Consider the following 23,821-nt stretch of genomic DNA (forward strand, 5'->3'; position numbering starts at 1 on the left):
TGTTTTCTTTGTAGGTTTGTTGATTAGTTCAGTATGGTTAATGTACACTACTGTAATACATCCCTTTATTTCGTTGCAAATATTGGAGGTGGAGATCGATTGATTGATTGATAGTTGCCCGCGAACATTGAACAGCTGCGCGGAAGCCTGAGTGTTATCAATTATATATACCACGCCACGCCTAAGTCGCAATATAAATGTAATAAGACAGCTGGTGGCGGGATAAGGAATATCTAGGTCACGTTAAACACATAAATATCCTCTAAATAAGTTTGGACATGGCAATACAAAAAATAATTATGCATGATATACGCATTAATTAATTTCCATGCTGGTTATATATATATATTACCTCCTACCCTTCACTGGTGAGTTATGCAAGTTCCCTTCTGCTGACTCCTACAAACGATATATGTTATATGTTAGATGATACTACACTAGACTAGGTTGTAATTAATAGAAATAAAATCATTCCTATCAGAGTAGTTCATATGTTCAGTCCCATATGTCTACTCCCCTGACTAAATCAAGGCCTTTACTTTTTTAGCACTTAATTGTTCCCTACCATTGTATCTTTTTAGTTTCCTGGCTACTTTCACATGTATCCTTAGTTGTATAATCACACTCTGTACTGCCTGGGGGTTGGGATGGCATGTTCCTCCCTTCTCCTTTGTTGTTTACATGCAACAATAAACAATCAATCAATCAGTGTTTTGTCTGCCATATAAAAACTACCTGCGAAGCGCTCTCTATACGCGGAGTCACAATATTAATTTTTGCGAGTTGAGGTGCGCGCAATGAAACCAAAGTGTATATATGATTTCCTATATAGTTTTCTTAAATTTCTAAGCTTCTATATCAACACCAAACTCTATGCAAGGCACTTTCATAGTCTTTGGTAGTTTTGTCAATGTATTTTGCATGTAGACCTCTGTTAATTCACTGAGGTTTTGAGTTTTTTTAATTGCATAATTGAACTAGGTCAGTCATACTATATTAACACTGGTAGAAGAGATCATGTATTGCTCTCTACATTAAGGTTTGCAGGTTAGTCTCAATTTCTCATATATTTCTAACCTTACTTTTTATATCCCCAACAAAAACAAACAAACAAACAAAAACAAAAACACACACCCTTAAACAACATTAGGTTAATCTTAATCTATACTTAATACAGTAACCTTTTTTTTTTTGACAGAAGGGTAAATCCTATACTGACCTGAACATGCACTGGAAACAAAACTATTCAAATACAGTGACTATTTTTTTCCTTTTTCAACACCTTCAGGCCAGCCATTCAGACAACTTGGGTGTTTATATAAGTTTATTTTGTTGCTAAAGTTTAATGCGCAAGATGTGACAGGTGTATACAGGCACTAGGACAATAAGAGTAACAGTTTACACGATGTATCATGAAAGACTAATATGTTTAACTCCGAGGCTCTAAAACTTATTATACGTTGTTACCTTAATCCCTGTCTGATTTTGGGTGTATGAATACCTTTAACTTCATGCATATTGATACCATGATTAGTGACTGATGCTAAAAATGTACCATGATTAAGACACTGCCACACAAGCACCGCTCTCCGGCATCTATAGCTATTTTTCTACCTGTATAAGAACCCTTGAGTAACTATGTAGTGTACCTCCTTCCTTTCTCTCATGATAAAATGATTAATCTTATTGAACTTAACCAAATTATCGCATGCTTTGTGAATCTAGTCTTACATGAGCACTGTATTGTAGTGATAACCAGAGTGCTGAGTGGGTATGGGAAGTTTTCTGTGTCTGTATGTATGATATAAAACACGTTTGTAATGCTGAGGACTAACGAGACAAAGGAAATAGCAACAGAATGACTTTACGTAACCACCCAACGATACTCACACTAATAAAAAAATAAGAAAATGCCAGAAAATATGCTTGAGTGACACAGCCTTAACATTACCAAAAGAAAAGGGGGGACCTCCATACCCTTAGTAGCTAGTCCAGTATTAAATTTCCTCCTAATATAAAACCACAGAAGCACAAACGAGTAGTAACCTTCCACACAACAACCTGTACGCACCAATGTCTCCTGGCGGCCACTGGCTCCACTGATATGCGGCTTACTTGATTAGTTTGTGTGATTGTGACATACCAAGGAAGAAAGGCAGTTACAACCCGCAAAAGAACACATGATAAAATGAACGTTGGTGCATCGTATATAAAGGCCCTTCGGAGAGATATAAGCTTGCCCTATATAAGACATGCCCGAGCGTTTATAGCATCCGACACTTCGATAATTATGAAACGTTTTAATTAACTGGGGAAAGTATAATTCACCCACCAACCAGTAATTGAACACAACTCTAAAAATGGTTCCACTTCATAAAAAAAGCAATAATTAGGCCTGATGATGCCGTTGAAGTTAAAGACAAAAATATTCTTGTAGGTATATATGTACAGTGTATTGGTGCTGTCCAATGCCATAGTAACATTTGTGATAATGATAATAATTTGCCTGAGGGAGAATTTTTTCCCTCCCCGCGCAGGCACATGAAAGACAGACAGCGGTGAGCGACGCCCCCCACACCTGACCAGCTTGGCGGAGGGCGCAGGGCAGTCAGTCACGCTGGGATGGACTCTCTGGGTTGACCAGCAAATATATGGAAAACTGTTGCATGAACGAACACAAAATCATGGTCACTGTGAAACCACAAGCATAAAAACGTCATTTAATATAGGTTGCTGGCTTGAAGCACTGCCTACTAGAATCACTCTCCAGGGCAACATGTTAAAAAAAGTCGTAAAAGTCAGTATTCCTGTTCTCAAGGGAGCTCACTGCATCACCCAGCCCACAGTTGTGTATCGTTATCATTATAGGTTGCTGGCTTGAAGCACTGCCTACTAGAATCACTCTCCAGGGCAACATGTTAAAAAAAATCGTAAAAGTCAGTATTCCTGTTCTCAAGGGAGCTCACTGTATCACCCAGCCCACAGTTTGCGAAGTCAGTCTAACCCAGTCTGTCCTAGTTGTATAATAGCTTGATCCTTTGTTTTTTAGTATTTCTTCCATAGTTTACAACACATCTCATAACACTCACTAATGATTTGCTAAGTCAGTCTAACCCAGTCTGTCCTAGTTGTATAATAGCTTGTTCCATTGTTTTCAAGTACTTCCTCCACAGCTATTAACACATTTCGTAACACTAATGATTTGCGAATGGAGAATTTTTTTAGTTATACAAAGTTATCACCTCACATATATACTCATGTAAAAGTCAAACATATTGTATTAACATTTTTAACCCTTAGACGGTGGCAGTATTTGAAGGGTGGCTCCCCCAAAATGAATTGTTTATATATAGTCACTGCCGACCTTAGGACCATAGTATAAATATAGTTACGCCACATAAGAGATGTTTTAACTATCATCTATGTATGGATTCTAGCCCAGTCTGGAAAGTTGGAAAGTTTCATTTAGTCGGCGCAACATCTGTAGTCATATGCCGGGGAGACAGAAGGGAAAGGAATTATAACCCCAGTCTGGAAGTGTTGTTATATTTCTGCCATACAAAACTGACTGACTAAATTTTGGACCGCCTATATATAGTTCCAACACCGTCCAAGGGTTAAAGAGTTTCCTATTACATGGATATTACTAATTTTCTGGGTGATCATGTTTACTCTTCAATCAAACACAGCCTTGGGAGGAGGGGTCAACTTTTGCATGAGTATATACAGTATTTCACGATTCTTAAAACAAAAATAAAGTTAGACATGAAAACAAAACACACAACAAAGTACTGGCTCTAATCACACTTCACAAGAACTACCATAGGAGGAAGAACTCTGCCTTACCCTTGAAATTAACCCCTAAAAGAGTCTCCCACCCTGACTGCTTAACCCAGTAGCAGCAGGGATCATGTTTCTTAATGGTCCCTCTAAGCAAGAAAAATGAGGAAAAAATCATCACTCACACTAACCATGTCATAATATATATCAACGCATTTGTAATCAGTTTATGTATCATCTATTTTTGGGGTTTTATATCATGGAGCAAATTTGGCCCGTCGCTGCTACATGGTAAAGCCACAAATTTGGCCTGTCACTGGTACATGGTAAAGCCACAAATTTGGCCCGTCTCTGGTACACGGTAAAACAACAAATTTGGCCCGTCGCTGTTACACGGTAAAGACACAAATTTGGCCCGTCGCTGCTACCGGGTTAAACAATTCTATCTACAATTTTTCCTTTATGTTTTGTTCCTTCCACCTACCATCCCTAACTCTACTAATCACCCAGAAGTTTGAGTCCCAGTGTCTAACCTTTATGGCTAATCCCTCCCATAGGTCCTGCACTCTATTCAAGTCACTATTGCAACCCTACCATCCAGTTTATAGTCTTCGTTCCTACCTCTTTTTCCTCTCTCACAAGTCCCATAATAACATAATTTCTGCTGACAATCTAACAAGCTAACATCCCAAGGTCCTTCACTCTCTATTCAAGTCCCTATTACAACCTCTACCATCCAATTCATAGTTCCTTTTGATGCAACAGATTCTCAACCTAGAAGTGGCGAGTAGCGGGCTTTTTTTGTGTGTACTCTTTTTATTTCATTTGAGCCGTGTCCTCTAATGTAAAAAAACAAAAACAAAACAAAACAAAAAAAACTTTATCCATTTCCAAATCCAAGTTTATCCATCTTTTCTCCTTCCCACTACCAGTCCTTACATAAGCTATCGTCCTCTTCCACCTCACCTGTAGAGCTGAAACTGTGATACTGATTCAAACTCTTATATCAATGCGTGTTTCTTGGGTTCCTTTTGATACAGAAGAACTTAACCAAACATTACTGACCCTGCATAGGAGCTAAAAAAAGGAACCATAGAAGCTAAATGACAACTGAGGAAATTGAGATAAAGAACAATAAAGAATCAGACGGAAAAGGAACCAGAGAAAATAAACGAGAACTGAAGAAACTGAGATAAAGAACAATGAAGAATCAGATGGAAAAGGAAGACTAAAAATAATTACACGCATGGTTATGAATACAGTGAAAATTTATAAGCCTGTAACCACAATATGTATAAGCTGAATAGTATATATATGTCTGGTAGTAAGTGTGTGTTTGTATATGATTCTATGAGCGAGCAGATTTTCACAGCCCATTTAGAGGCAGGATATGAACATTACGTCATTCATAAGGAACAAAGTGGTTGATATTCATATTTTTTTCATAGTGTGCAGTATCATATAAAACTCAGCATGAAGGAGGAGCGTTGCAATATCGTAGCTTCTATCACATACTTCCAAAAAAACAAAACAACAACGACAAAAAAAAAAACCTTCTTGATCAGGACTGGAGTGTGCAGTGTAGCATATCTTAGCAGCATGTTCTGTCGTCTCATCACACATACGTAATTGTTGGCAGAGTAATTCCTCAAACAACACCTTCATCGTAATTAGTAAACCAACGCAATGGGTAAAATAGTTTCCACGCATAAGCAGAAAACAGCTGGTGTAGGTAGATTATGATAAGGTCAGGCAGGAAGGAAGGAAGGCAAGGGAAGGGTATCTGTGTGTGTGTGTGTGTGTGTGTGTGTGTGTGTGTGTGTGCTTGACTGACGGACTCCAGTTCTAACGGAGGAGACTTTAACTTCCACATTCTTAAACATTTTGGCGTCCCATCACACACACATATTTGACAAGGCTTTTATAAGAGTTGTGGGTATTTCTAGGGACAGTTTTATGACCCTGGTGGTAGTTTGACCCTTCTTCTGTACCATGAACCTAAAAAAATGCTCATTAGTACCCGACTGATCTCCTTTTTGACCTCTGGAATTAGTTGACGTGAGGAGCGGAATTAGGAACTGACAATACCGACCTATAACACATGAATCAGGAGGCAAGGGTGTGTTTCTGAATGTGCGTGACTGTAAAAGTAAAATCTCTTAAAATTCATCTACTTCACAATGACAATAATAAAAGATAAACATGTAAAAGAGATACAAGTAAAATAAAACGTAACGTATCATACACAAATAACATAAAACTCAGGATAAAAGTCTGGTTTCGGCGACAGAGAATATTGAGGTGGTGAAGGTTTCTGTGTTGTGCGTGCGTGTGTGTGGGGAAGATTGTCACTCCCTCCTGCCTTAGCCTGACATGCCTTCTGTTTAGATCTTATTTCTCTCCATCATTTCACCTCTCGTCTGGACTAACTTCGCACACTACATCATTTTGTCTGTACATTGCTCTATCATTCCTACATTTTTCTGCTTTTTTCCTCATCTTGGTTATCGCTGAATCGCTAAAATCGGATAGGTAAAGAGATAAATGAATTGAGGCGACTGGAAGTACTGAAGATGTGACAAAGGGAGTGTCGTGTGTCCGATTTTTTTTTGTAAGCTTTTTTTCTTCGCCTTTCAACTCATCTTATTCTTTTTTGCAAGCCTTTGTCTCCATCCTTTCAACTCTCTTCTGGACTGTCCTCGCAAACTACATCGTCTTGTCTGTACCTCTCTTTAACATTCCTACATTTTTTCTGCCTTTTTTTCTCCTTTTAACTCTTTTTTGCAAGCCTTTCTCTCCATCCTTTCAACTCTCTTCTGGACTGTCCTCGTAAACTACATCATCTTGTCTGTACCTCTCTTTAACATTCCTACATTTTTTCTGCCTTTTTCCTCCTTTTAACTCTTTTTTGCAAGCCTTTCTCTCCATCCTTTCAACTCTCCTCTGGGCTGTCCTCATAAACTACATCATCTTGTCAATACTTCTCTTTAACATTCCTACATTTTTTCTGCCTTTTTCCTCCTTTTATCTCTTTTTTACAAGCCTTTTTCGTCACCTTTCAACTCTCTTCTGGGCTGTCCTCGTAAACTACATCATCTTGTCTGTACTTCTCTTTAACATTCCTACATTTTTTCTGCCTTTTTTCTCCTCTTAACTCTTTTTTACAAGCCTTTGTCTCCATCCTTTCAACTCTCTTCTGGACTGTCCTCGCAAACTACATCATCTTGTCTGTACCTCTCTTTAACATTCCTACATTTTTTCTGCCTTTTTCCTCCTCTTAACTCTTTTTTACAAGCCTTTGTCTCCATCCTTTCAACTCTCTTCTGGACTGTCCTCGCAAACTACATCATCTTGTCTGTACCTCTCTTTAACATTCCTACATTTTTTCTGCCTTTTTTTCTCCTTTTAACTCTTTTTTGCAAGCCTTTCTCTCCATCCTTTCAACTCTCTTCTGGACTGTCCTCGTAAACTACATCATCTTGTCTGTACTTCTCTTTAACATTCCTACATTTTTTCTGCCTTTTTTCTCCTTTTAACTCTTTTTTGCAAGCCTTTCTCTCCATCCTTTCAACTCTCTTCTGGACTGTCCTCATAAACTACATCATCTTGTCTGTACTTCTCTTTAACATTCCTACATTTTTTCTGCCTTTTTTCTCCTCTTAACTCTTTTTTACAAGCCTTTTTCGTCACCTTTCAACTCTCTTCTGGACTGTCCTCGCAAACTACATCCTCTTGTCTGTACCTCTCTTTAACATTCCTGCATTTTTTCTGCCTTTTTTCTCCTTTTAACTCTTTTTTGCAAGCCTTTCTCTCCATCCTTTCAACTCTCTTCTGGACTGTCCTCATAAACTACATCATCTTGTCTGTACTTCTCTTTAACATTCCTACATTTTTTCTGCCTTTTTTTCTCCTTTTAACTCTTTTTTACAAGCCTTTTACGTCACCTTTCTCATATCTTACACTATCCACCTCCCTCTCATCTTACCCTTGATCTTCCTTTTCTTCATCCTCACTGTCCTCACGAGCTACTTCTAACTCACTACTTTCTCTTCACTTTTCCCATATTTTCGGCTTTTTTTTCTCTCGTCTAACTCCCTTCTCAAATCAGTTATCTTCATCTTCTTCATATCATTCACGATCTTCCATCCTGTTCAACGTTTCCTATCCTTGTTCTTCTCTTCCCTCACTCTCCCTTCCGTCCTTCCTTGCTAACCTAACCGTCTCTTCCTACATTTCCAACACCTCTCCCCTTCTTCATCCTCCCCACTTTTCCCCTCCTATCCTTCCCTTCTTCCTCCCTAACCCTTTTCTCTCCTCCTACAATTCCGACACCTCTTTTATCTCTCTCCCTCTTCATCCTTCCCTTCCCTTCTTCCTCCCTAACCCTTTCCTCTCCCCGTCTTCTTCATTCTTACCCACTTTTCCCCTCCTTCCCTTCTGACATTTCCGACACCCCTTTTACCTCTCCCCCTCATCATCGTCCTTCCTCACACTCCCCTCTCTGGCCTCACCTCCCCCCTCAGCACTTCCAGCAGCTTCAGCAGTGGCGGTCTGAGCAGCAGCAGCGGCAGCGGCGGCAGTGGCAGCAGCAACAGCAGCCGCCGCAGCCTCCCTCTCGTCGATTTCCTCAAAGGACGAGGCTGTGTTGGCATCGCTCTCCTCGCTACCGGCGGATCCTGTGTCACCGATGTCCACGTCCACCACCTCTGGGGCTGGCGGTGGAAGCAGCGGAGTGGTAGTGGCAGTGGTGGTGGTGGTGGGGGGTGGTGCTGGAGTGGTGGTGGTGGCGGTGGCTGTGGCTGGGGCAGGTGTTGTGGTGGTGGTGGTGGTGTCTTCTGAGTGGAGTAGAAAGTGGATGGAGTTGAGAATGTTGTTAAACTGGTATACATTGCTCTCTTACACACACACACACACACACACACACATATACACAACTCCTACACAGCTCCTTTCTCATACATGACAACTAGGTAAACACACACACACACACACACACACACACACACACACACACACACACATACATACACAGGTACTAACTCTGCACAGGCATCCATGTACTACCAAGCCAACAAGAGTGTGTTTACCTCACTAACTACACTACAAGCTTCAAACACACAAAACAGAAGAGACAAACTACATTAGACAAGGCGATTAGATTCTTTACTTCAGCGAGATTTAAATACACAAGTTAACAGGGTATTAAACCTTTCACAAACTCTTACAGACACTGAAGATTCAAAGCAGGGAGACCATCAGCTTCTTACACTCACTCAGGGCCCCTTTCACAGTCACTTTGTTTGTTTTGATCGTTACCAATGGCGGCGATCGACGCTATAGTTTTCCACGTGAAACTGGCCTATGGGGTAGTGGCGGCTGCAGCGGAAGCGAGAGGTGTTGAGAGTGTGTGGTAAGGTGTGGGGCTAGGCTAACCCCGCAGCCACAACTACCCCATCGGCCAGTTTTACGTGAAAATACTATAGCAGCGATCGCCTCCATTGGTAACGATCGAAACAAACAAAATGACTGTGAAAGCGGCCCTCAGTCAGTGCCACACTACCACACGACAACCTTCCATGCACTAACACACAGAAAACAATAAAAAAAGAAACACACACTCTCTTACCGATCCCCTATACAACCCACACAAGCAGAGAGGATAAAAAAACACATGGAACACAGACAAAGAAAGGACCTTGCACGAACATCTAAGAAAAAATTATACGTACAGGAAGTGAAGCAAAAAAACAGTAACAGGACACATGGCTTATCACGATCACTGCACAGCTGTTTGTCAGGTCGAAGTGTGCAGGGAGAGGCATGCGAGTTTGAAGGTGAAAGGAGAGTAAGGGAGAAAAGAGGTGGACAGTGAAATGAAGGGAAAAAGAGGCATGCAAGTTTGAAGGAGAGAGGAGAAAGAAGGAGAGAAGGAAATGAAAAGTTGAAATGAGGAGGAAAAAGGAAAGAAAAGGACGACAAAGGAGAGAAAAAGGAAAGAAAAAGATGAAAGAAGGAAGAGGAAAAAAAGAAAAAGGCTACGAGAAAATAAGGAAAGAAAGCGAAATTGACAAAGGATAGAAAAACAACATAAAAAAAGGAAAAAATCAAGAAGAAGGAAAGAAGGAAAGAAAAACAAAACTAACCTGGAACGGGGGGAGGGCAAGGAGGAGGGGGGGGACAAGAGGGATGATGAGGCGCTGAAAGTGGTGGTGGTGGTGGAGTTGATGTCGAGAAATATGACGACGCCGGCGATGGTGTGGGGTGAGGTGAGGGGGGGTGCAGTGTGGGGGTGGGGGAGAGTGTTGGCAGTGGTGGGGGGGGAGGGTAAGCGGGGGTGGAGGTGTTGTCATCAAGATCTGATCCGTCGGAGTCACCACCACGTTCATCACCATCCCTTCCTCCCTCTGGTGTTGTGGGGGGGAGGGGGAGCAACAGCGGCAGCAACGGCAAGCAGGCAACCCAAGGAGAGGGAGAATGCTGTATTTACAGTGGTGTGTGTTGTCCTGTGTTGTGTTGGTGTTGTTTTGGTGCAGTAGATCTTAAACTGGGGTGTGTGATCCCCCTGGGGGGGGGGCTTTAGTAATTTCCAGGGAGGGCGTGAGCCCTGTAGGAAAATTTGGAATATCTGCTATTGGAGTGTTTGTTATTATCTTAACAAGAGCATGGGCAAATATTTTATTGAGAAGTTTATGAAAAACTGCAAAATTATTGCCATTATTAATTTTGTTGTACACATATTGTGTCTTGTAGTTATTGTGTGTGTGTGTAATTCACCACGGCCCAATCACGAGTCGGACTCGCTTTCCCCAGCAGGTACACTCCCAACATGAGCAAGTGTGTGCTCATCATCGTTGATCTCTGGGTACTGCCTGTGTGTGTGTGTGTGTGTGTGCGTGTGTGTGTTTGCCTTAATCCAAGCACCAGGGGTATCCCAGGCATGTTAAAATAGAACAAAAAACAACCGTATATACTCAGGTAAAAGTTAATTTATGTGAACACCAACACCCAATCCAAGGCTATAATTTGTTTACTGAAGGAACAAATTTAAGCCCTTGGAAAAACAGTATTATTTAATTTAACTCAGAAGTAATATTAATTTAAGTAAAGTATTATTATTTAAACCCATTGTAAAAGTAATATTACTCTAACCCCCCGGAAAGAAATATTCACTTACTAATAATACTCTTCATGCAAAACCCAACCACTGAACTTAACCTTCGTAAAACACAAACAAACAAACAAAGAAATATTCACTCCAAACTAAAACTCATGCAAAACCTAGGCCCTGAACTTAAGTCTCATTCACACTGTGCCGACTCTGGGCCACGACAACCCAGCGACTCGAGGGATGCAAGGTCTTGGGTGGGAAATATTGATGTGAAAGGGATGTACATGGTCGGAAAGAGGTCTAGAAACGATTGCCGGATGCTGAGTCGGCACCGTGTGAAGGGGGCATAAAAGTCGGTGGCTTGTCGTGGCCCATTCGGCACAATGTGAAGGGGGCTTTAACCTTACCCCCCCAAAAAGTCAACCAATTGTAGCTTTTACCGGAGTATATACAGTGTACCAACTAGAGTTAAAAGCCTTATATATATACATGTAAAACTAGCAAACCTCGACCCCAGAAAAAACAAAATCCCAGTAAAACACACCAAAATAATTATATAGCCGAGTGCATAAATACATAGAGAGACGAAGCCATTTACAGAGAACTCACCATACCATCTTACGACATAGAATTTATACATGTCATTTATTTACTTTTTCAATTTTTCCTGTTAAACCAATATATGTCTTCTTTGATGCCAAGTTATATTGTCATGGTGTTTTTGTTTGCTACTGTTCCAATCAATCAGTCAATGGGAGCATACGCTGGGGGTGCGTTGCCTCGCCCACCCAATCTTCCAATCTTCTAGGAATGCGACTGAATTGTATAGTGAGGGTGGCCAGTACAAAGATATACATTAAAAACATTAAACATACTCAAGCTAAACATATGCATAACTAACTGCGGGTAAACTATTTGAAAACACGACATAACATATATATACATAGAAACACACACACACACACACACATGTACACACCTTATATCATATCTCCTGACTATGAACATAATAAATAGTGAATGTATACCTGAATTTGGCAGCATTGGGCATTGAAGAGGTTTTGACAGTGGACAGAAATAGTATAGTTGGAAGCGTATCACTGACCATCTAACCTCAAAAGAAATTACATGAAAACCTGACATTAAACAGACGACAACGATGATGATGATGATGATGATGCATACCCAAACACTATGAAATGTACTTCTTCGACAAAGCATATAATAGCAACAGTTGATATCCCAATGTTTACAACCAAGACTAACATATATTTTACTCCTGTCAAAAGCGACATCTGTTAGCTAAAATCCACCACTATGATTTCCTTCCACAACACTCCATAATCAATAAAATGATATATACTTCTTTGACAAAGCATATAATAGCAACAGTTGATATCCCAATGTTTACAACCAAGACTAACATATATTTTACTCCTGTCAAAAGCGATATCTGTTAGCTAAAATCCACCACTATGATTTCCTTCCACAACACTCCATAATCAATAAAATGATATATACTTCTTCGACAAAGCAAATAATAGCAATGTGTAGTTAATATCACGATGTTTACAATTAAAATGAACATATATTTTACTCCTAGCATAAGCGACTTCTGTTAGCTACCATCCACTGTTATGCTTTTCTTCCACAATATTCCATGATGATTAATATGAAATGTACATAATAAAGCAAATAAGAGCAATATGTAATTAATACCCCAGTGTTTAGAACCAACAAGAACACATATTTTACTTCTGGCATAAGCGACTTCTGTTAGCTACCATCCACTGTTATGCTTTCCTTCCACAGCACTCCATAATCACATAGCTTGCTCGTAGTTCACCATTAAGTGTGTAAGTCACTATTAATCAAAGTACTATATCACATCACTTGGTTATCAGTTATTGTTGGTCATGTCATCACTATCATCTGTTCACCATTCTTTGTAAGTCGCTGTTGGTCATCGTTAATCAAGAGTCCTCACACGTCATGGTAATCACTCACTTTTGTCCACACATCATTGTTATCACTGCAAGTCATCATCTGGTTAAATTAGAAGGATGAAGAAAGAAGTTGGAAGGAAGAGGAAGTGAGGAAAATGAGGGAAAATGTAAAAAAGTAAAATAAAGTGAAGGAAAAATCTAGTAAAATCAGAAAGATGAGGAAGTAGAAATGAGAAAGAAAAGAATGGAGGGAGTGGATGAGAGAATGAATGATGAATGGACAAAACAGAAAAGAAAGTAATGCAAAAAGAAAAATGGTTGGAGGAAAGGGAGAAAGAAATGAAGGAAAAGAAGAATGAAGGAATAAAGAAAGTCAGTAAGAATGGAGGAAGTGGATGAAAGAGAATGAATGATGAATGGACAAAACAGAAAAAAGAAAGTAATGCAAAAAGAAGAATGGTTGGAGGAGAGGGAGAAAGAAACGAAGGAAAAGAAGAATGAAGGAATAAAGAAAGACAGTAAGAATGGAGGAAATGAATGAGAGAATGAATGATGAATGGACAAAACAGAAAAGAAAGTAATGCAAAAAGAAGAATGGTTGGAGGAGAGGGAGAAAGAAACGAAGGAAAAGAAGAATGAAGGAATAAAGAAAGACAGTAAGAATGGAGGAAGTGGATGAGAGAGCTTTCCTCCAGGTGGTGTCTATGGCAGAAGTGTCTCCATCTCTCCCTGTTCTGGCACTCCCTCTCAGCACACTCAATCCTCCTACTTCCAACCCTCTCGCCCCAACGCTCACTCACCCTACTGATCCACTTCACAGGCAGTCTTCCCCTGACACCCCCTCCCAAATCCTTCCCTCATACACTCTCTTCACCAATTCATTCTCATCACGTGTCCAAACCATCTCACTGTACCACGCTTCACCCATTCGACCACCCCTTCGCTGTCACACCAATACCAAACCTCTCCTGCACACTTTCATTACCTTGTCCATCCTATCCTGAAACACCACATGCCCCTCTTATAAAACTCTCGCTTGCTGTGCTGTATTTCATGTCCGTGTCTCCGATGCAATAGATATAGAGAAAAGTGGAAGTAATATCTAGTAAAAGCAGAAAGATGAAGAAAAAAGTAGAAACAAAAAAGTAAATCAGGAGTGACAAGTAGCGGGCCTTCTTTTTGTACTCTTTATTGCCCTTGAGCCGTGTCCTCTGATGTAAAAAAAAAGTAAAAGAGTAAAAAGCAATCATAAGTAAAAGTAAACTCGGTAATGACAGTAAAAAGAAGGAAGAACGAACAAAGTAAATCACAGGTCAGGAAAATCTGTAGTGTATGAGTCACACCATACCGGACTTACTCCACTGCCCCGGCACCCCTCGCAGCAGGCCTCCCCCTTGCCCCTAGGCCTACTCTGGGGTGTGTGTGGCCTTCCCTAGGGTGTACAGGCCCTTCGCATGGCACCCCTGTCAGTGTTACCACCCCCGGCTGTCTTCAAGAGAGGGAGGATGTGATAGAGACTGGCCGGGATTAAGAGAGTGGGAACAAACAGTCTCAGTCCAGTCAAGGGTGCAATGATGTCCTTCCTTGGTGAGTTTTTGTAGTCTTTCTTCATGTAAAATAGCTTATGCACTTGAAATTTTGTCGTATGTGTAGAGTAAACCTTAACATAATATAACGAGGTGAATCTAAGGGTTTTGTAGATCTTGTTCATGTAAGAAAATTATGCACTAAAACTTCTGTCATGTGTATAGTAAACTTTAACCCGGTAGCAGAAGGTATCATGTTTCTTAATGGTCCCTCTAAGCGAAAAAAATGAGAAAAAATCATCACTCGCATGAACCATTTCATAATATATATATATATCAAAGTATTTGTGATCAGTTTATGTATCATCTATTTTGGGGGGTTTATATCATGGCACAAATTTGGCCCGTCGCTGCTGCACAGTAAAGCCACAAATTTGGCCCGTCGCTGCTGCACAGTAAAGCCACAAATTTGGCCCGTCGCTGCTGCACAGTAAAGCCACAAATTTGGCCCGTCGCTGCTGCACAGTAAAGCCACAAATTTGGCCCGTCGCTGCTACCGGGTTAACATAACAAAACAAGGTGAACTAAGGTTTTGTAATTCTTATCCATGTAAAAAAATTATGCACTAGGATATTTGTCTTCACGTGTAAACCCAAACATGGTATGACTTTTACAGTTAAATTGTTACCTTTATACTATTACATACACTGACAACATTCATATATGCCATAGGTTAAATAATAAAAGGGTTGCCTCTTTGAATACAGTAACACAACACAGCCTGAAATCCCACCTGAAATTGACCTCTCGTTTGGCTATCCATTACTTTTATCTTTTATAGGAGCGATGAGTAGTGGCCGTTTTTGTTTGTTTTTTTGTTTTACTCTTTTAAGTGCACTTGAGCCGTGTCCTCTAATGTAAAAAGATGACAATGAGAATATGGTGCTTGACAGTTTTACAGGCTTATCTAGTTCCCCTACGCTCATAACCACAATAATACACCACTCGTATGCCATTCCTCACATGTATTCAGCACCGCAGCGACAGCATTCACACCTCACTCGTGTACACATATAAAAATAATCCTTGTTCTAAGAGATACAACTATTACCCTATACACACCAAGTACTGAGAAACTCTTTTATTTATTTTTTTACAGCAGAGGAGTCAGTTCAAGGGCACAAAAAAAGGAAACAAATGTGAAAAAAAAAGCCCGCTACTCACTGCTCCTAAAAAGAGTTAGAGGAGTGGCCGAAAGATAGGTCAATTTCACATCACAATATCCACACACCCGATTACAAAATCTCTCCCCTCCCTCATCTCGCCAATTACAACTATTACCCTATATACGTGAAGTACCAAGAAACTCACACCATAATATCCGCACACCTCATGACAGAATCTCTCCCCCTCCCCCTATACACATGAAGTACTGATAAACTCACACCATAATATCCACACACCCCATTACAAAATCTCTCCCCTCCCTCATCACCCCTATTACAACCATTACCCTATACACATAAAGTACCGAGAAACTCACATCATAATATCCGCACACCCCATTATGGAATCTCTCCCCTCCCTCTCCCTCGCCTCCCCCACAGCACTCACCTCGCATGAAGGACGCCGACTCGTCCCAGGAGCGGCTGGAGTTGTCAGTGCGGGCGTCATCATCGTAGTCGTCCTGTTGGGTGGAAAAGACGAGTTGGAAATGGTTAACTTCATAGGGCGTAAGGGGTGAAGATGGCAGTTTTGGACCTATTGCTTTTGGCGTACATAGTTGCAGTCAGTGATGTAGTTTTATCTTCTGCTAATCCTGGGTAAGTGACGTCTAATTATGCAAACTTATTCAGCCATCAATATGAGGATGGCAGAAAAAATGGGAAAGCAAAAACGAAAAATGAGAGAAGAATGACTGAACTGGAATATGTAACCTGTCTAAATATCACAAGTCTATTTCTACAGATGTGTTATTACTTCTTCCGTGTCCATTCCTTTCCTATACCTTTCTTTTCCTACCTTGTTTCCCCCACACCTTTCTTCCACCTGCCTGTAATCCCCCAGTCTGCTTACACACACATATTACTGGTACATCTCTCCATCATAACCCTTTAACATTTATTCCTCTCATTCATCCCACACCCTCCTTCACCTGTCTGTAGTCCTCCTCCTCCTGCAACACCTCGGGCACGTAGAAGTCATCCTGCCGTGCGAGAGGACCGATGAACAGGATCTCGGAGCGCTTGTTGTCGTACACCTCCAGGAAGGGACGAGCACACAGACTCCGGGCCTCTGTAGGAAGATGAAGAAGCTGTTGTTTGAAGTGTAACTGTCTTTTTGAAGGGTATATGGTGATGGCAAAGTTGGGAGCACACATTATAGCTGCATGTGGCGGGGATACTCATCTCCATCCCGCTGGCTATTTCAGTCTGTGGTGGGATAGAACCCATTAACTTGACACATGCCTAGTGCAAAACCCGGACTACCACAGTTTACCTTCCCCAGGTATTGACCATCCCGAGAGGAAAGATGAACAGGTGGGTGAGCTGCACACCGACTGCACAGGCTAGGATTCAAACGTGGGCCCGCGGATTCATAGTTAGGGACTAGGAAAGTTTGAAAGTTTTGTTTAGTCTACATAACTTCTATGGTCATATGCCGGAGAGAGACAGGAGGGGAAGGAATTATAGGAGAAGGGAACAGATCCCAGGAGACGGGACACAACCCCCGATTAATACCTGGTACCCACTCACTGCTGGGTGGACAGGGGCGTAGGGTATCTGAAAAGCCGCCCAAATTTTTTCACTCCGCCCGGGAATTGAACCCGGGCGCTCTCGGTTGTGAGCCGAGTGTGCTGACCACTGCACCACTAAGCCCCTAGTTAGGGACTAATCATTGCACTGCAGAGGTGTGGTTTATGGACAACGAGAAAGTAAATAACACACATACAAGAATACAACAGCAATGCACACTCACCGATATACTCCCTCAGGGCTGGGTACACCTTCATCACTGCCACAATGATGGAAACGGTGCTGTTGAAGGGGAAGGAGGTCTGCACGGCGTGGTCGATGGCGGGAAAGGTGGCGAACTGGTAGCCATTTTCTTCGAGAAGTTGACGATGCTCGGGGACGACTGTTACATCCGGCCCCTCCCCCAGGATGATGCCCACAATGTACCGGAGCTTCTGTGGCTGCCTCTGAGGGGTGGATTGATTGACTGGGGTATGGAGTTGTGGTGCCGCAACTATATGTACGTACTGAGGTCTTCTAGCGCCATGATAGGGTAAGGAAAGGGTTACTGTAAAAGGAAATAGGATTTTCTTTTCTTTTCAGCAGATGAGACAGTTCAAGGGCGTTAAAAAAAATAATAAATAAATAAAAAAATAAAAAAAAGCCCGCTACTTACTGCTCCTGAATAGAGTAGAGAGGAGTGGCCAAAAAGAGAAATGTGGAAGGAATATAATGAAGAGAACCATGTGAGTACTTCATTTTCCTCTACACTTACAACAATGCTTCCCCTGTAAAGAAAGTACGGTATAGCAGAAGAAAAGAAAAGGGTAAAGAAATATACACATACAAAAATTAAAAAGAAAAAAGAAAAATACAACAACACTACCCCTGTAAACAAAACATCAGAAGAAAAGAAGACAAACTAACTGAAATAACTAGTCTAAAGGGAGAGACGAGCAACACCGCCTCACACCCACCACTTTCGGGTCATCGTAGTACACGCCGAGGGTCCGATACTCAGGCAGGAGCGTGTGGACTTGGGTGAACAGCGCCCCGGACTCCTTGTACGGGCCACGGGCAAACTTGTACGCTATCTGGACCTCCCCAATGTCTGGCCTGGAAGAGGTAGATAGATGTGAGGAAGATCGATATCGAATGATAGATATGTGGAGTAAGACAGATATATAGACTGAAAGAAATAGAAACAGAATTAGATAGAATGATAGGTATGTGGATAGAAATTGAGTAAGACAGATAGATAGACTGATAGAAATAGAACATAATTATATAGAGATAAAATTATAAGATAGATATTCAGAAAAAGATAGGTAGAGAGATAGATGGGCAAACTTATATGCAATCAGATCCTCCCCAAAGTCTGGCCTCAAAAATAAAGAGACAGAATATAAGATAGACAGAGATAAACAGATATATATGTATAGATAGAATGAGATATATATAGTCATTAATAATATATAAAACAAGATAGATAGACAGAGAAATTAATATGCAATCAGACCCTCCCCAATGTCAGATCTGAAAAGCAATAGATAAATAAATAGATAGATAGAGAATAAGATAGATAGATAGATAGGCATACTAGCAAACTTGTGCATAATCTGAACCTCCTGGACAGATAGATAGATAGATAGTTAGACAGACAGAATGTTTTAATTTACAACCTGTTATGAAGGAGCTGATTTTCATTACAAGACGAGAAAAGACCGTATCCCATAACTACCTATTTTCTGGTTCTGCTACGCTATGTAATTATATGCTGATAGATAGATAGTTAGACAGACAGAATGTTTTAATTTATAGCCTGTTATGAAGCTTATTTTCATTACAAGAAGACGAAAAGACCGTATCCCATAACTACCTATTTTCTGGTTCTGCTACGCTATGTAATTATATGCTGATAGATAGATAGTTAGACAGACAGAATGTTTTAATTTATAGCCTGTTATGAAGCTTATTTTCATTACAAGAAGACGAGAAAAGACCGTATCCCATAACTACCTATTTTCTGGTTCTGCTACACTATGTAATTATATGCTGATAGATAGATAGTTAGACAGACAGAATGTTTTAATTTATAGCCTGTTATGAAGCTTATTTTCATTACAAGAAGACGAGAAAAGACCGTATCCCATAACTACCTATTTTCTGGTTCTGCTACGCTATGTAATTATATGCTGATAGATAGATAGTTAGACAGACAGAATGTTTTAATTTACAACCTGTTATGAAGGAGCTTATTTTCATTACAAGAAGACGAGAAAAGACCGTATCCCATAACTACCTTTTTTCTGGTTCTGCTACGCTATGTAATTATATGCTGATAGATAGAATGTTTTAATTTAGAACCTGTTATGAAGGAGCTTATTTTCATTACAAGAAGACGAGACAAGACTGTATCCCGCACCTAATTTTCTTCTGCTTCTCCTACGTTATGTAATTATATAAACCCTGGCGTTGTGTTTTCTCCAAAGATAAAAGGTTGAACTTGATAACTCTACATCCTGCAGAGCTATACAACGTCCATCCTGTCCCCTTTCCCCTGTAGATAAGAACCGTGATAGTGTCTTATTCTTAAGCTAACTCTCATATCACGGCAAGATGCTAAACTTGGTAATGTTTCTCCTGATTAGATTATTCTCCTATCTGTTATTGATCACTTGTTTTTTTTTTACCTATGATGCTTCGTAATATTGTGGCCATGAGAATATTTTTTTTGCCACACTGCTCTCACTCTCCATGACCTTGCTCTCAATACCCTCATGATGTCTGAAGGTCAACATAGGCTAATCATAATATATAACACTACATTATGTAAGAGTTCAGATTAATTATGTAACCAAATATTTTCTAAGTTTTCCGAATGAGTAGTTGAATAGAAATTTATGTTTAACCAAGTCTTAAGTCGATTCAAAGGACAATATGCGAAGATATTAAAAAAAATTCAATGCAAGTAAATTTTCGGTAAGCAGCATCATTCAGTTTTAAGGACGAAACTACCCTATTTATTTCTGATGAGTTTTGAGAGGTGAGAATTGTCTAGCTTGAGGATATGCTGTTTACCCACACAATACCAAACCAACAATCTTGAAAACTCAACACACAAACAAGTGCTGACTGTTATAACCTAGAGACAAACATAGTTAAAAGAATAGTTACAAAGATAGTTAAAAGGAGAGTTACAATAATAGTTAAAGAAATAATTACAAGGATAGTTAGCTACAGGGACAGTGCCAAGGTTACGATGATAGTTCCAAGAATAGTTATAAGGAGAGTAAGAGGGAGAATTACAGGGACAGTTACAAGCATACTTTTCTCTCTATCTTTTTTTTTACAAGTACACTTTTCTCTCTATCTTTTTTTTGCAAGTATACTTTTCTCTCTCTTTTTTTTTTACAAGCATATTTCTCTATCTTTTTTTTTACAAGCATATTTCTCTATCTTTTTTTTACAAGCATATTTTTCTCTATCTTTTTTTACAAGCATACTTTTCTCTCTCTTTTTTTTACAAGCACACTTTTCTTTCTATCTTTTTTTTGCAAGCATACTTTTCTCTCTCTTTTTTTTACAAGCATATTTCTCAATCTTTTTTCTTACAAGCATACTTTTCTCTTTTTTTTACAAGCATATTTTTCTCTCTATCTTTTTTTACAAGCATACTTTTCTCTTTTTTTTACAAGCATACTTTTCTCTCTTTTTTTTTACAAGCATATTTTTCTCTCTATCTTTTTTTACAAGCATACTTTTCTCTTTTTTTTACAAGCATACTTTTCTCTCTCTTTTTTTTACAAGCATACTTTTCTCTCTATCTTTTTTTACAAGCATACTTTTCTCTCTATCTTTTTTTACAAGCATACTTTTCTCTATATCTTTTTTTACAAGCATACTTTTCTCTCTATCTTTTTTTACAAGCATACTTTTCTCTCTATCTTTTTTTACAAGCATACTTTTCTCTATCTTTTTTTACAAGCATACTTTTCTCTCTATCTTTTTTTACAAGCATACTTTTCTCTCTCTTTTTTTTACAAGCATACTTTTCTCTCTATCTTTTTTTACAAGCATACTTTTCTCTCTATCTTTTTTTACAAGCATACTTTTCTCTCTATCTTTTTTTACAAGCATACTTTTCTCTCTATCTTTTTTTACAAGCATACTTTTCTCTCTATCTTTTTTTTACAAGCATACTTTTCTCTCTTTTTTTTTTTTTTAGAGTAGAGAAAACAGTTCAAGGGCAAACACAAAGAAAGAATAAAACCTGGTAATTGCTAGGATAGGGACAAACACAGGCACTCACTTGCACGTTTTGACCACCACACTGATGAACAGGCCGGAGTGGACGAGGAGGAAGACCACCGTGGCCAGAACAAGCAGAAGGAGGACCAGGAACCCCCATAGCAGGGCCGTCTCCGTGTCCATGGCTACCTAACACTGTGAAAAGGGTGCCTATGGGTTAATACCGTATGATGGGGTAATCGCGCACAACTTTTACATGTTTTTGGCTGGTGTATTTGATGTAGGAGGAATTTGGAAAAACTGAGACATGTTTTTGAGGTTTATTGTATGACCTAACACTCTGTTCCGGGTGACTGTATAGTACGTAACACTGTTCTGAGTGACTGATTATTATGTAACACTGTATTCCGGGTGTATTTTTTTTATAGTAAAGGAAACAGCTCAAGGGCAAAAAAGGAAAACAATAATTAAAAAAAGCCTGCAAATCACTGCTCGTATAAAGAGTTATGAGGAGCGGCCAGGAGAGGTCAATTTCGGGAGGAGTATCTAACAAATATATGGTTCAAATAGTTCAATTATGGCACAGAACTGTCGGGAAATGGATGGCAAGAATGTGTAGAAGTTAATGTGTTGTGAGACTGGAAAGGAAGACTCCGATGGTTTGGACATGTAAAGAGACCAGGGGAGGATACAGTGCTGGGAGTTTTGGAGAGATTAGAGGTAGAAGGAAGGAGACCAGTTGGTAGACCTAGGAAAACGTGAAGGTGTATACAGGAAGACTTAGCATTGATGGGATTGGATGAGCATCGGGCAGAACACAGAGTAGAATGGAGAAGAGCCATAAAGCGTTTAACCGCTCAGGAAAAGTGAATACGGACATTAAACGAACTGATGATGTGCGACTGGAAAATAGAAATGATCGTAACGCAATGGATAGCTGTGGGTGATCATTACGTAACACTATTATGGGTGTGTCTAGGGGGCAAATATGGTTCAGAATGTTCAGTTATGGCATGGGAGCGTTGGGAAATGGATGGCAAGAATGTGGCAGGTTAGGTTAGGTTAGGATGAGTGTGAATTCTTAATATTGCAATTTTAATGGGTGTTTCTATGGCTATTGATGATGTGTGTTGCAGAATGGTGACTCATCTTTGTGTTGCAGTGTTACATGGAAAGAAAGGATGGGTGTGAAGTCTTTATATTCCAACTTATTTAATATTTCTAAGGCTGCCAGTGACGTGTGTTGCAGAATGGTGACTCATCTTTGTGTTGCAGTCTTGAATTTGAGTTGCAGTGTTACATGGAAAGAAGGGATGGGTGTGAAGTCTATATATTCCAACTTATTTAATATTTCTAACTTCTAAGGCTACCAATGACGTGTGTTGCAGAATGGTGACTTGTCTTTGTGTTGCAGTCTTGAATTTGAGTTGCAGTGTTACATGGAAAGAAAGGATGGGTGTGAAGTCTTTATATTCCAACTTATTTAATATTTCTAAGGCTACCAGTGATGTGTGTTGCAGAATGGTGACTCGTCTTTGTGTTGCAGTGTTGAATTTGAGTTGCAGTGTTACATGGAAAGAAAGGATGGGTGTGAAGTCTTTATATTCCAACTTATTTAATATTTCTAAGGCTACCAATGACGTGTGTTGCAGAATGGTGACTTGTCTTTGTGTTGCAGTGTTGAATTTGAGTTGGTGTTACATGGAAAGAAGGAACCAGTGTGAAGTCTTTATATTCCAACTTATTTAATATTTCTATGGCCACCAATGACGTGTGTTGCAAGATGCTGACTCCTCTTAGTGTTGCAGTGTTGAATTTGAGTTGCAGTGTTACATAGAAAGAATAAACGAGTACAGGGTCTTAAAAACTATACATTTCAACTTATTCAATATTTCTATGGCTACCAATGACGTGTGTTGCAAAATGGTGACTCATCTTTGTGTTGCAGTGTTGAATTTGAGTTGCAATGTTACATGGAAAGAATTAACGAGTATAGGGTCATAAATCTCCATATATTCCACCTTAAGTAATGTTTCTATAGCTACCAATGACAAGTGTTGCAGAATGGGGACTCCTCTTTGTGTTGCAGTGTTGCGTGTGAGGTGTTGCACTCGATATTCGCCTCCACAGTTAAATAAATAAGAGGTGCGTGGCGGCTGTGTTGTTGGTCTGGAGGGCTCAGCTGACTGCCTCTCCCTCCCCTCTCCCCTACCAGTGCCAGATTATCGTACTCACACCATCGTATTTATCGTATTTACCGCTTTCTGAGCCATAACTATTGCCAAGAAACACAGATAATTAATGAGTTTTACGATAGATATATATGAGGTCAGTTATTGGGGACCAGGAGACACTTTTTGGGTCGGAAATCAAACATAAAAGGTTGGATACGACAATCTGCATCTGCGCCATTACACACACCCTCCCCATGAATAATAAGACTATTAATAAGACAAAAATAAGACCAATAATAAG

At 39.9% G+C, this 23,821-nt stretch overlaps 1 protein-coding gene across 50 annotated transcripts; it reads right to left on the reverse strand.

Annotated features, from left to right (window-relative positions):
- Positions 1-1,310: 1,310 nt before the first annotated feature.
- On the reverse strand, positions 1,311-23,558 carry LOC127004972 (testis-expressed protein 264 homolog). 50 transcript variants are annotated; one of them, XM_050873314.1, is made up of 11 exons: positions 23,392-23,558; positions 21,408-21,541; positions 18,073-18,211; positions 17,340-17,562; positions 16,516-16,655; positions 15,975-16,047; positions 9,924-10,184; positions 7,725-8,615; positions 7,397-7,470; positions 6,836-7,014; positions 1,311-6,709 (listed from the first exon to the last, which is right to left on the reverse strand). In XM_050873314.1, the coding sequence occupies exons 2-8, from the start codon at positions 21,527-21,529 to the stop codon at positions 8,239-8,241; spliced, it is 1,335 nt and encodes a 444-aa protein (XP_050729271.1). In that variant the 5' UTR covers positions 21,530-21,541; positions 23,392-23,558; the 3' UTR covers positions 1,311-6,709; positions 6,836-7,014; positions 7,397-7,470; positions 7,725-8,238. The 50 variants fall into 50 exon arrangements, with proteins under 50 accessions (XP_050729271.1, XP_050729269.1, XP_050729283.1 ...); XM_050873312.1 differs by having other exon boundaries at positions 6,836-7,141; XM_050873326.1 differs by lacking the exons at positions 6,836-7,014; positions 7,397-7,470 and adding exons at positions 6,762-6,835; positions 7,471-7,522 and having other exon boundaries at positions 1,311-6,634; positions 7,650-8,615.
- Between the last annotated feature and the right edge of the window lie 263 nt (positions 23,559-23,821).

Source organism: Eriocheir sinensis, chromosome 29 (assembly GCF_024679095.1).
Source record: "Eriocheir sinensis breed Jianghai 21 chromosome 29, ASM2467909v1, whole genome shotgun sequence".
NCBI lineage: Eukaryota > Metazoa > Arthropoda > Malacostraca > Decapoda > Varunidae > Eriocheir > Eriocheir sinensis.